Here is an 11393-nt window from a genome sequence, read left to right as displayed (position 1 = left end):
GGGGGGGGGGGGGTAGATTAGAATACAGAAACGAATGAAAGAGAAAGAAAGGTGTCGCCGACGCGCCCGATGTCGCTCTCCATGAAGTTGCATCGTCTCCATCGCCTAAGATGAGGAAGGGGGAAGCGGAAGCGAAAAAAAAAAAGAAAAAGGGGGAGACATGCCGGTTTGACCGTCACCGAGGACTGCGATGGACATTCCAAAGGGAGGACAAAAGAGGGGAATACCCCCCGGGGGGGGGGGGGCAGTGGTGACGGCAGTAGAAAAACACGTGCGCAGCAGCAACAAAGCAAAGTGAAATGGAAAAAAAAAGCGCAAGATCAGGCGAGCTATGAAGAGAGCAAAGGGGTGTAGCCAAGGGAGAGACAAACTAGCAAAGCAGGAGAGAGATGCGAGGGTGCACAACGCACAATGCCAAGGATGAGAACGAGAGAGATGTAGTCTCAGCATAGCTTCGCACCCACAGTCGATGCTCCCCTCATATTTCGCTCTCACCCCCCCCCCTTCTCTCTCTCTCTGCCTCATCACATCACTTGGCATCCCTGACTGGATGACAACGATGTCGACTGCAGCACCTTCTTCCTCTCCAAGTTCTGCACTGCCTCAATCGCGCACTCCGGCAAGGCTTGAAGGGGCGAGAGAAACAGAACAGCGCGCTCCACCTCGCCGATGGGACTTTTTCCCACCACTGTTGAGAGTGGAAGAGGAGGATGGTAAGCCGCCCTGGTCTCGGCATGGATGGGCAGCGTGACGGCGAACAAGTTCCACGGCTTCCCGGTGCGCACGGCGGGTGAGTTCATGGCGGCACGATCCACAGCCGTGTCCAGAAGACGACCCAATGCTATTTTCTTCGGCATAAACATGAAAAAGGAGGGCACTGGCTCGAACTTGTCACAGTCAGCGGGGCCGCTCTTCTTGAAAACAGAGGCGGGTATGAGGAAGCACACGAGGCCTGTCACCATGTCTGAGGGGAGCTCTGTCGCCTTGCCCACCGCCTTTTCGGGAGTGTTGGTAGGGTGGGTGAGAAGGCGTGCCACGGATACCGCCTTGCCTCCCAGTGGAGACATTACCACGCCTGCATCCTGCTCCGAAGGGGAGGATGCGACGGTGCTGCGCGCGGCGGCAGCAGCGCGGCAGTGGTGCTGCAGGGGCCCGCGGTGCTGAAGGCAGAATGTTTGACCGCATTGATCACATTTCACGCGCGTCTCGGAGGCCTCGCGACAGTCTTGGATGCTGCACACCGGCGCCGAGCCGCCCAAGCGGCGACCGCCCGCCTGACCGAGCTTCCTCTTCGCCGTCGCGCTGCTGTACGATGCGCTGCCTTGCATCACATCGCGGCACCCGCGATCAAGGTGCCGGGACACCGCCTCGTCCACATTTTGGCGCGGGTACTCCAACAGTACCACGCGATGGCATACGGGGCACGTCCCGACCCGCACATCCGTCACAGCTGGGCAGTGATGTGCCCCGTGGGAAAGGTGGTGGGAGCAGAATCGCTTGTGGCAGTCGGAGCACCGGGCAGGCAACAGATCAATCTCTGTGCAGTCCTCATACTGACACATCTGATCATCTCTGTCATACACGCCCACCTGCATGGCGTCGATTACAAAAATGGTTAAGAACGAAAATGGAGAAAGAGCTACGGAGGGAGGTGGTGTAAAAGCGCGGAGCTATCGGGAAAAGAGAGTGTCCGCACACAAGACCGACTTCACCCCTTGGCCACGCTGTCCGACGAGGAAACAGTGGGGAGGGGGGGGATTATGCACAAGGTAGGGTAATGGCAGTAAGGAGAAGCAATACAACGTCCAGAGATGAGCAAAGCGAGAAAAGGGAAATGATAAAGAGGAACCTCCACGGGCAATGGGAGCGAGACCAAGACAAGATTGAAGGCACGACACAGAGTCTTCTCGTGCTTATCCATACGGCACAACATGAACGGGAGAGGAGGTGGGAGACGACAACGGAGACAAAAAGGAACACCAATAACGACGTACAATAGTGAGGGAAATGAAACAAAGCCACAATGATGGTAAACTGTTTAGCTTGGGCGGATGCTGCGCTGTGCTACGCCTCGACTTCCTTTCGCGGCGAGGAAAAAAAAGATGGACGAAGACCCAACAGCAAGTCAGAGATGGATGGAAGACATTGAGGGAGACAGACAGACAGACAGAGAGAGAGAGAGAGAGACGGGGAGAAAGCGTTGGTTGTGGAGGGTAACGAGCTCCAGCATATTGAAGACTCCTCGCGTAAACTGTTATAAAAACACGTGTGTGTGTGCAATGACCCTCGCCTCAATACAAACCGCACGTTCAAGGAGAAGTCATTGCACGGAGCGAGAGTGGTCGTGCATTCCAATGCGCGTATAGCTCTCGACTCGTCCCCCTACCCCGCCTTGAGAGAGCCAGATTGACAAATCCAACGCGTACGCACAGACTTGTCGCAGTGGTTGAAAAGCCAGACACTCCCTCTCTGCTTTTCCTTCATACACGTAATGAAAGGCCCGTCATCATTTTTGATGCTATTGTGATGCTTATGGTTTGTCGGTTTAGTCGGTGAAGATGATATTACTCGCTTAGAGTAGTACACGAGAAAAGACCAACAATGCAGAGAGGCTGCATGGCTTCTTTGAGATCCAACTTCATTGTAGTCTCAGTAAACCACTCCAGTAAAAACACAGCAGTCTCACTGTACCACGCAGTGTGACGACTCCTGCGCTATGCCTCCTTTGCCTCCTCCCCAGGTGATTCGTCTTCGAGCGCACTGCCGGCGTTGTTCCCGTTCAGCGAGGCACGCTCAACGTTGTGAATGCCAAAGAACGTCATCAACCCGAACGCACGCAGAGAGCCGTCGATGGCGAGCTCCAACTTGTGCCCGCTCAGTGTCGCGCTCATGTACCACGGACCAACGATTGCATCGGCCGGATCTTCAGAGATGACGCCCACCAAGACGCCCCCCACCTCTATCTGGCTTGGCAGCAGCTCTGCCACCTCCTCGACAGACATAATAGACACAGTGCTACCTTGCGTCAGCAATGCCTCGAGTCGACTGCCAGACTTAACCAGGGCTTTCGGATTCGCATTAGCGGCTACGACATCAAGGTCTCCGCCCAGCACTGCCCTCCAGTGATCCCGCGTGTAAACGTAGCCGTTTCGAAGCAGATCCTCAATTAGCTGCTTGTGCTTTGAGACGCGAAAGTGCAGCTTCCGGGCAGTAAAGTGCGGTGCCAGAAAAGAGGCGGACTCGACCACGGCGCGCCACCGGCAGGTCGCAGTGGCCAAAAACTTCCCGTCGTATGCCTCGAAGGCGCGCACACCGACCGACACCACTTCCACACCAGGGCCCTTGTACGGACGCGTGCGCAGCACCATATCCGCTAGCGCAGGAGTCAAGAGCACGATGCGGCGAAGAGGCCCACCGTTTGGATTGAGGTGATACAGAGGCATGAGCCCCTTCCCAGAGAAAGAGGTAGCGGCGTCATAGTACGCAAAGGTTGCTTCGCTGTGGCGATCAAACCCGTAGAAGGTTGCAATGTTAACCCACGCCTCATCCTCCACGCCAACTGGCGTCCACAGCTTGCCTTTCGTCCAATGGTTTAGCTTGTGGCGGACCACGGTAGGCGCAGTCCAGTTCGGCTGCTTTACCTTGCGGAGAGCCGCCACAAAGAAGCCGCCAGTGTCGTCACGATGCGGCAGAACACGCAGAACCCTGTTGCCGTCGTACGTCGGCGGCAGCACCGGCCGCTGTAGTCCCTCCAGATTGGGGGAGCGAATGCCTCCTATCGAGCGCAGGTGAAACCCTTTCTGCTGCAGTGTCACGTTGATGTCGATAAGCTCGACACTGTCGCTGAAAATCTCCAACCCGGCGCAAATCACCTCCTCATCTTCCTTGGGATTCATGCTGCACGTGCTGTAGACGAGAATACCGCCTGTGGCCAAGAGGTCAAGGCCGCGGCACAGCAGTGCACGTTGGGTGGGGACGAGGGACTTCACGTAGCTTGCCGACCATGTCGTTGCGATGGAACGCTCCTTGCGGATGGTGCCATCGCCGCTGCACGGAACGTCGCAGATAATGCGGTCAAACTGCCGCTCCTGCGGCTCGCTGTTCGGGTTCGTAGGATCATCAAGGTACAAACGCGGCCACTGCGTACCATCACATCGGGTGGTCATCACGTTCGGAGCGTGGTAGCGCTTCAACCGCGCCGGCAACGTCTGTGTCGCCTTTACTCGGTCCTTTTCGTTTGCGATGAGCACCCCTCGACAGACGTCTCCAGACCACCCACCGCTCAGCATGGCGTCCAACGCCTGCAGTGTTTTGCTGCCGGGTGCCGCGCAGAGATCCACAACAGTGTGATGTGGCTGCACATCCAGAACAGACACCGGTATCGCCGACACCACCTCCTGAAATGACACAGCGCTGGCACTGTGAAGGGTGCGGCAGACGTACTCCGCGCGCGTGTGGCTGTGGTAGTCGTTATTGCTGCAGGAGTACAGGCCAGAGTTAGACGGAAAGGCGGCCACAGGACGCACCACAGCGGCAATGTCGGGTGTGGTGAGCACGCGGGTTGCAATGGTTGCCAAAGCACGCTCGCTGTGGTGCAGGCGAAGCGTCATAGGAAGTGGTGTGGCCATGCACTGCACAAACGCCGCCCATTCCGAGTCAACGTTCTTTCTGCTGCCCTTTTCCTCCGATGGTGCTGCTGCTGCTGCTGCTTGTCGAGCTGCAGGAGAGGACGAATCCTCGCCACGCACAATGGCGCCAAATCGACTGCCTCGGTAGTACTGCAGAAGGGGTGCCGTCTCGTCCAGCGGACCGAAAGCAGCAGCAGTGCGACGCCGCTCGTGGACATTCACTGGACCCGACGCCTGGGAAAGGGCAAAACACAACTCTGCCACGTTGATGCTGTTGATCGTGGATTGGCTGCGAGGCACGCGGCGAGTGATACGAACAAGATCGAAAGCCCCATCAGGACACGCCTCCTCCCCTAGAACCAACAGTAGCTTCTCGAGTCCACTGCCGAAAATCCACGCGTCACTCGTGTCAGCATCACGCCCACTGCCCTCCGCGGCGCACGGTGCATTCGACCCTGCTTCGTCCTTTGTGGTGCCGACGAACTCCCTTGCAAGGTAGCTGCGCGCATCCTTGTCGGATGGAATGAGTTGGATCAGCTTTATCAAGGCAGCTGGCAGCTGTTTGCGCTCTCGTTGTCGGCGCTGCTCCCGACGCTTCATGACGGCTGCTTTCTAAAGTAAGCCGCTCGGTAGGTAGCGCAAAAGAGGCTGAAGTGAAAAGGGGGGGGGAGAGAATTGATTGACACGAAATGGGGAAAGGATGAAAAGGAGGAGCGCACAAGAACAGAGCAAACGCTAAGCGAATGAAGAAGCCCGAGGCGTGGTCGAGCACGAGCATCACCCAAATGGTGCAACAAGCTGTGGCATTCGACAGGAGACATCGAACTATGCGCAGCATAGTAGCAAGTAACGCGAGGGTTTCTGCGGTGGGCCTGAAGAAGGAACAGTGGTAAAGATCATATTTTCGGAGGACCACTCCTTTTTTGGCTTTCGAAAGAGCTCCAAAGCGACACATTGTGTGTACATGCGCGACCCTACTGCACCCACCACTTTCTTCCCACGACTCGTATGGGGACGGGTGGGTCACAACGTCTACCTCAGCATTTTACCTTATGTTTGGGGGAGGCCAATAACAAAAAGAAAGTGATGCAAGCCAAAGCGATCGCTGCGTCTTCAATGTAATTCACGCACTTTAATGGAGCAGCAGCGACGTGTGGGGGGAGAAGGGGGGGGGGAGGTAAGCAGTAAGAAGTACGCGGACTAGAAGGGATCCTGGATTGTTGATTACCGTCACAAAGCAGTCACACACAGCCGCGTACGCCTGTTACCCTCGAGAACAGCAATGGCCTTCTCACCAGATGCCAGATGAAAGCGAAGCTCAACGTTTCTTTTTCTCTCGGTGTTTCGTGCTGTTTTCTTTTGCGGTGCCTACACCTCCCAGAATGCCTTGCCATCTGCATTGCGCAACTCACGATCGGCGCCGTGGCGCAGCAGGTACCGGCCAATCTCCTCGTTGTTATCCATGGAGGCGTAGAAGAGCGCGGAATCGCCGTGATTGTCCCGCAGGTCCATCCACGTCCGATGCGCTGCCTTGTTCGTCGTATTTTTTTTTTCACTTGTCGAAACAAGAAACTCAACGAGCTCCACGTTTCCGCGGTTCACAGCGCGGTGCAGCGCTGACTGACCTCTACGATTTTGATGCATCAAATCTGCACCGCTCTCCAGCAAGAAGCGCACAATGCCCAAGTGCCCACGTCCCACAGCCAGCAGCAGAGGTGTTTGTCCCGTCGCATCTTCGGTGTCAATAAGTACAGCACTGATAGAAGCCGGAGTGGCGTCGGCAGGCTGAGGTATCCCCGGCATGTCTGAGAAGAACTTCCGCTCTCCGTGGTTGCTCTCCTGGGCATGCAGGGCCGGAGCAGCACTGCTGCTGTTCTGCACCTCGGTAATAGGGTGTTGCTGAGCCTCCTTGTGCTTCATGTACGCGGCAAACTCAGTCACACTTCGGTCCAGGATCTCTCTCAGCAAGTCTAGCGGTGCGCCAACGCTACAGGCAGTGGCAAAGGGTGTGTTCAGCTCCTCATCTCCGGTCAGTACAGGTGAATTGTACGGTGCCTGCATCAACTTGTGAGCCAGGTCAAAGTTCTTTAGCGCGACGGCCCAATGGAAGGCGGTGCGCCCATCATTGTCCTGATAGCTCCAGAGTCCATGAAGCTCCGAGTGGCCAGTTTCGGCAGTCGTGTCGTCACCTGCTTCTCTCTCAAAGGAAGATGAAGCCTGCACGGCCTCTAGTGGTACTATCTGGCGAAGGTGATCGATGATCACGTCAATGTTGGAGTCCCGGCAAAGCTCGGAAAGGTGCATATTCAATGCTCGATTATGTGCGCTTGAGTAGGGAACTATGAGTCAGCTTGCATAGGTACTCTGTCGAAGGCTTGAAGGAAAAAAAAACGACACGGTGAGAGACAGTGAAGTATGCAGATTGCAGTTCGGCACTAGAGGGCGTACTATTTCAGAATGTTGTGAGCATCGACTACTGCACACAAAGACGATTACGCTGAAAGAACTCTGTTGCGAGAGGTGAGCACAGATTTAAAGCTCCACAAAGATGGGAACAATTTAAAAAAAGACAGCAACAGGATGCCCACAATGGTAACCAAATAGTAATCGAGAGGGAAAATTGTGTGCCGCGACAAAAAGAAAAATGAGTAGATGGTACACCTTAGCACTATGCAACGTATGAGAAGGTGAGTGAGTGTCGCTGTGTGTGCTGCGTGAAATAAAGTAACGAGACGAGGAACAGACTCTGGCGAACTGTGTGGATACAGACTCTCGAGACTCTGTCGTTTTGCTCCTTCTACGTACAAGGAAAGGGAGGGAGTAGATTGAAACCAAGAAGCATCAACGAGCGCGGGAATGGACAAAGAAGCGAAAGGGAGAGGAACTGTTGGATTCGAGAAGAAAGAATTGCAAAGAGTGATGAATTGTGCCCAAGAAGCAGGAGATTGTGGCCATAACCCGGCTGCCGAGTTCAAACAGTAGTGGCAACATCATTGTAGAGAAGTCCCAGCCAGGCGTTGACAAGCCGCTAAAGCCGCAAAACAGGGGCTCAGCGATAGAAAGCACTAACGGAAATGTCACCAACGCTCATCTCCATCTTCGGTAGCTCATAATTTTACACTAGCAATATCTTGTCATGTTTTTCACAGGAAGGTGGACTGTCTCTGCCATACATGAGCCTCGTAGAGCCGCATTTGTCAACGGGATAGAGGAAAGGGTTAAAACGTGTAAACTCTGCCTGCTGCATCCCGTCAGCCAAACTAAACGAAGCATCCACTAGGCAAAGGAAAAAAAAAAAATAGAGAAGCGCAGGAGGTGGACAGCGACCCGCTCTCTTGTTTTATTGAAAGGGGAAAGGAGGATCACTAGCAGAAGGGGAGTGTGATCAGTGTGCCCTGAGACAAGGCTAGCGAGGGAAGAAGAGGGGTTAAGCCGCCAACGTAAAGCCAGCATGCAGACAAAATGCCAATTCAAGTAACAGTGCCGGTAACAACTGAGGAGGGACAAAAGAAACGACGGAAGAAACAGAAATGAGCGTAAATGTCAGCTAAAATAAAAAATAAAAATGGGGGGTTAGAATGCACGAGGTGTGTAAACAAAAAAAGAGGTGAAGAAACGTGTGCGAGAGTCTCGCTACACAGACAGACACGCACGTCCGATGCGCAATAGGAGGTGAAGAGTGGAGGGTGGGCGAGTGAGAAAGTGGGAAGGAAGTGGGAAGAGAAGCGTGGAGCTCGCGCGCGCCTCAAACGCGCCCAGAGGGATCACATGTGTGTCTACGCTTCATGACAACAACTAAACCATGCGCCTTTTTTGTTAAGGCAAGGAGACGACCGAGCGGGTGTGGGAGAAGAAAAGGGGAAAAAAATGAGTGAAGGTTCCAGTGAGTGCTGCTCCTTTTCCTTCGACCCCCTCTCCCTACCCCCTTGCCCTTCGCCCTTTTCAGCCTTCGGTGAGGAAGAAAGAATGACGAAGAAAAAAAAAGCAAACATAACAAGGAGATGCAGCGAGGGCAGGAGTGAAGTTGGGAGTCACAACAATAGGGATCATATACATATACATCTTTATCCCGCCTCCGGTGAAGATAACAGGAGTGGCACTAAGTAGCGAGGAAATTGATTGTGTGTCTGTGCCTGTGTCTTTGTCTCTGCAGAAGAGAGTCACAGCGAGAAGAAGGATGGTGAAGAAACAAGCGGGCCACAGAAGACAGTGGGTGGGCTCTCCCTACGAGTCATCGTGGCTAGCCCAATACGCTTTGTTTTCCTCGACCAACCCCACCGCGAAGCGCATATCAGGCAAGAGATCGGCCACCTGCTCGAAGAAGGGTGTGATGATGTAATTCATGAAGGCAATCTGGCTCTTCGCAAGGCTTGGATGCAGGCGATCCATGAAGGGACTGCAATCGAGGCCCAGATTGCGCTCGCGGTCACCTTGTTGGTAGAACTCGTCCGACACCTTCTCTCCCCAGCGCAGGTAGATGTCGAGCGGGCGCCCGCAGTTTGAAATGTCGGCCATCTTCAGAGCAATCGAGAGGCAGAGAATCTGTTCGTCGGTCCTGGTGAAACTGGAGCCCTCCTGCATCTTGCTCTTCAGACTCGCCACGTATTTTCCGTGAGAACCCATGTCTGTCGCCAGTACCATCTCTATCATCGTCTCTCGAATCTCATGACGCTCCTCATCACTAAAGCTGGCTAGAATATTAAAGGCTGGGTTCTTCATGAGCTCGAAAACGCTGCTCACATGCAGATTCTCGAGGACACTACGATCGTTGTACAGCGTTGCAAGGTAGCTGCCAGTCTTGACATGGAAGTTATTGTTGGTCCCAGGGTGGTCGAAGTCGTGGATCGAAGCAGCCAGCATGGCAGAGAAGACCTGGATGTCGCTGAGATTGCACCGCTTCGCCAATCCCCCCTGTGTAATGACGAAGTGCGTAATCTGCAGCACATCCGCCGCGTGCATCGAGTTGTGATACGGGTTGCCTTGATAGCCCGCCTCCACTGCGCTAATCCAGTCGAGCGCGATTTGCTCGTCAATATTGAACTTCTGCAGGAAGTCGTGCATGCACAGCAGTGCGTACATGGTTACAAGGAGAGACCCGCCGTGTGTCTGCGCTGGGAGCGAGAGGTAGTCGTCACCGCTCATGGCTACTTGGACATCAAACACGCGGTAGCTCCATCTGTCGATGGAGTCCAGCGCCTTCCACACCACAGCTCGGCTACCCGAGAGTTGACTCACTTGTATGGCGAAGTCCTCTTTGGAGAACGGCTTCACGACGCGATTCGCGGGCGAGGATGCGTCGCACTCCTCCGGTGACAACCATCGACTCTTGATCATGCGAAACAGTACAAGGTCAAAGTCCTTGCAGGTGCGATTGCCGAGCGGGTTTGGAAGCCGAGACTCGTTGTTCTCGCCGGCTTCTTTCTGCTGCTTTGCCTGAACTGCCCGCCACGGATTCCCCGTGTTCTCCGTATCGCAGCCACCGATCTTTTGCAGAAGCTCCGCTTTACGCTCGTTGCACATCTTCTGCTTGTGCTTGTTGCGTGTCAGATTATCGTTCAGCGCGATCAGTTCACAATCAAGTGCCTTGCGCTTCGCGCGCGCTACCTCCTTGACCTCGACAATGTGGGACAGCCTCTGCTCGTACTCCTTCGGATGGCGACACATGTGATGCGCCTCCAGCATGTGCTCGAGAATGTACTTTTGTTGGTCCACAACGGTACGCTCAAGCACAAAGCTTGCACGCTTCTCCTCTGAGCTCGACAGGCACTGCACTTCCATCGAGCATGCTAGGTCTTTGAAGTCGGCGGAAACTGACTCAGTGGTTGTACCGGCGGCTCGGCGCGCATTCCCAGGCTGCACGATTACTTTACCCGAATTGAATGCCAGCTGAACCTCGCGAAAGAAGCTGCTCCAATCGGCATTGTCACACAGAGAGGCCTTCGCTGTCTGAAGGGCCTTCTCGCTCAGATTGCAGATGTAGGAGGTACCTGTAAAACTATCGTAGGAACGGAGCGACAGCTCCTCTGCTGTGTCGCTCATCCCTACCATCACGGAGACAGTGTTGCTGCAGATGGCATACATGCTTGCCTGCTGCTGCAACTGTTCAAGAAAGTCAGACATTGCTCTCTCGGATAAAACAAAGCGCAACAGAGGGAAAAAAGAATCAAGGGTTCAGAGAATTTATTTTCTTTGTCAACCTCCTGGTGGGTGAGTGAGTGAAGTGTTTGTGTACTGTTTCGCGCCTTGTTTGCCTTTCCAAGCGGTGGACGAGCTGTGTCGGTGAGAAGCTGCGAAAGGGAGGAAGAGACGCAAGAAAACAAAAAAGAGGGAAATAATAAGCAAGAAGTGCGTTACACTTCAGCTGTGTTGCAGGGAATGAGATACAGAGTTAGGAAATAGAAAAGAATGGCGACAGAGTCAAAGAAAGGGAAGTTTCCGCACGGAAAGCTGCAGAGCCACGCGAGCGACTTGTCTTGAAAACCGGCTGCTTGCGCTCATAATACCTGGTGAAAATACACGGTCGAGGTTCACAGCAAGCACCGTGGTAATCCGAATCTACAGCAACATGTCTCGTTGACTGCTCCAGAGAATAAAAAATGAGCCGGATCCTCCGATACTTGCCGGTGGAGTGGCATACACGAACATCTCATGAAGCTTATTGGCGTTCAAGAATTGCTTTTTTTTCGGATTGAGAGGGGTAGCTTTCAATGGCCACACACAGAATGTCAAGCAAAACGCAGCACTCGAACCATTAACTTGGGTTTA

General features: G+C 54.1%; 4 protein-coding genes across 4 annotated transcripts; all 4 read right to left on the bottom strand.

The window, feature by feature from the left end:
* Positions 1–524: 524 nt before the first annotated feature.
* On the bottom strand, positions 525–1595 carry LBRM_18_1220 (conserved hypothetical protein; the record flags this gene model as incomplete). Its single annotated transcript, XM_001563994.1, has 1 exon — positions 525–1595. The coding sequence occupies one exon, from the start codon at positions 1593–1595 to the stop codon at positions 525–527; it is 1071 nt and encodes a 356-aa protein (XP_001564044.1).
* Positions 1596–2714: 1119 nt separating this feature from the next.
* On the bottom strand, positions 2715–5228 carry LBRM_18_1210 (putative methyltransferase; the record flags this gene model as incomplete). The annotated part of the gene is made up of 1 exon (XM_001563993.1): positions 2715–5228. One exon carries the CDS (start codon positions 5226–5228, stop codon positions 2715–2717), a length of 2514 nt encoding a protein of 837 aa, XP_001564043.1.
* A 768-nt stretch (positions 5229–5996) lies between these two features.
* On the bottom strand, positions 5997–6932 carry LBRM_18_1200 (conserved hypothetical protein; the record flags this gene model as incomplete). Its single annotated transcript, XM_001563992.1, has 1 exon — positions 5997–6932. The coding sequence occupies one exon, from the start codon at positions 6930–6932 to the stop codon at positions 5997–5999; it is 936 nt and encodes a 311-aa protein (XP_001564042.1).
* A 1920-nt stretch (positions 6933–8852) lies between these two features.
* On the bottom strand, positions 8853–10748 carry PDEA (putative cAMP phosphodiesterase A; the record flags this gene model as incomplete). The annotated part of the gene is made up of 1 exon (XM_001563991.1): positions 8853–10748. The coding sequence occupies one exon, from the start codon at positions 10746–10748 to the stop codon at positions 8853–8855; it is 1896 nt and encodes a 631-aa protein (XP_001564041.1).
* Positions 10749–11393: the final 645 nt, after the last annotated feature.

Source organism: Leishmania braziliensis, chromosome 18 (genome assembly GCF_000002845.2).
Source record: "Leishmania braziliensis MHOM/BR/75/M2904 complete genome, chromosome 18".
NCBI classification, from domain to species: Eukaryota; Euglenozoa; class Kinetoplastea; order Trypanosomatida; family Trypanosomatidae; genus Leishmania; species Leishmania braziliensis.
This window is presented reverse-complemented; position numbering and strand designations above follow the sequence as displayed.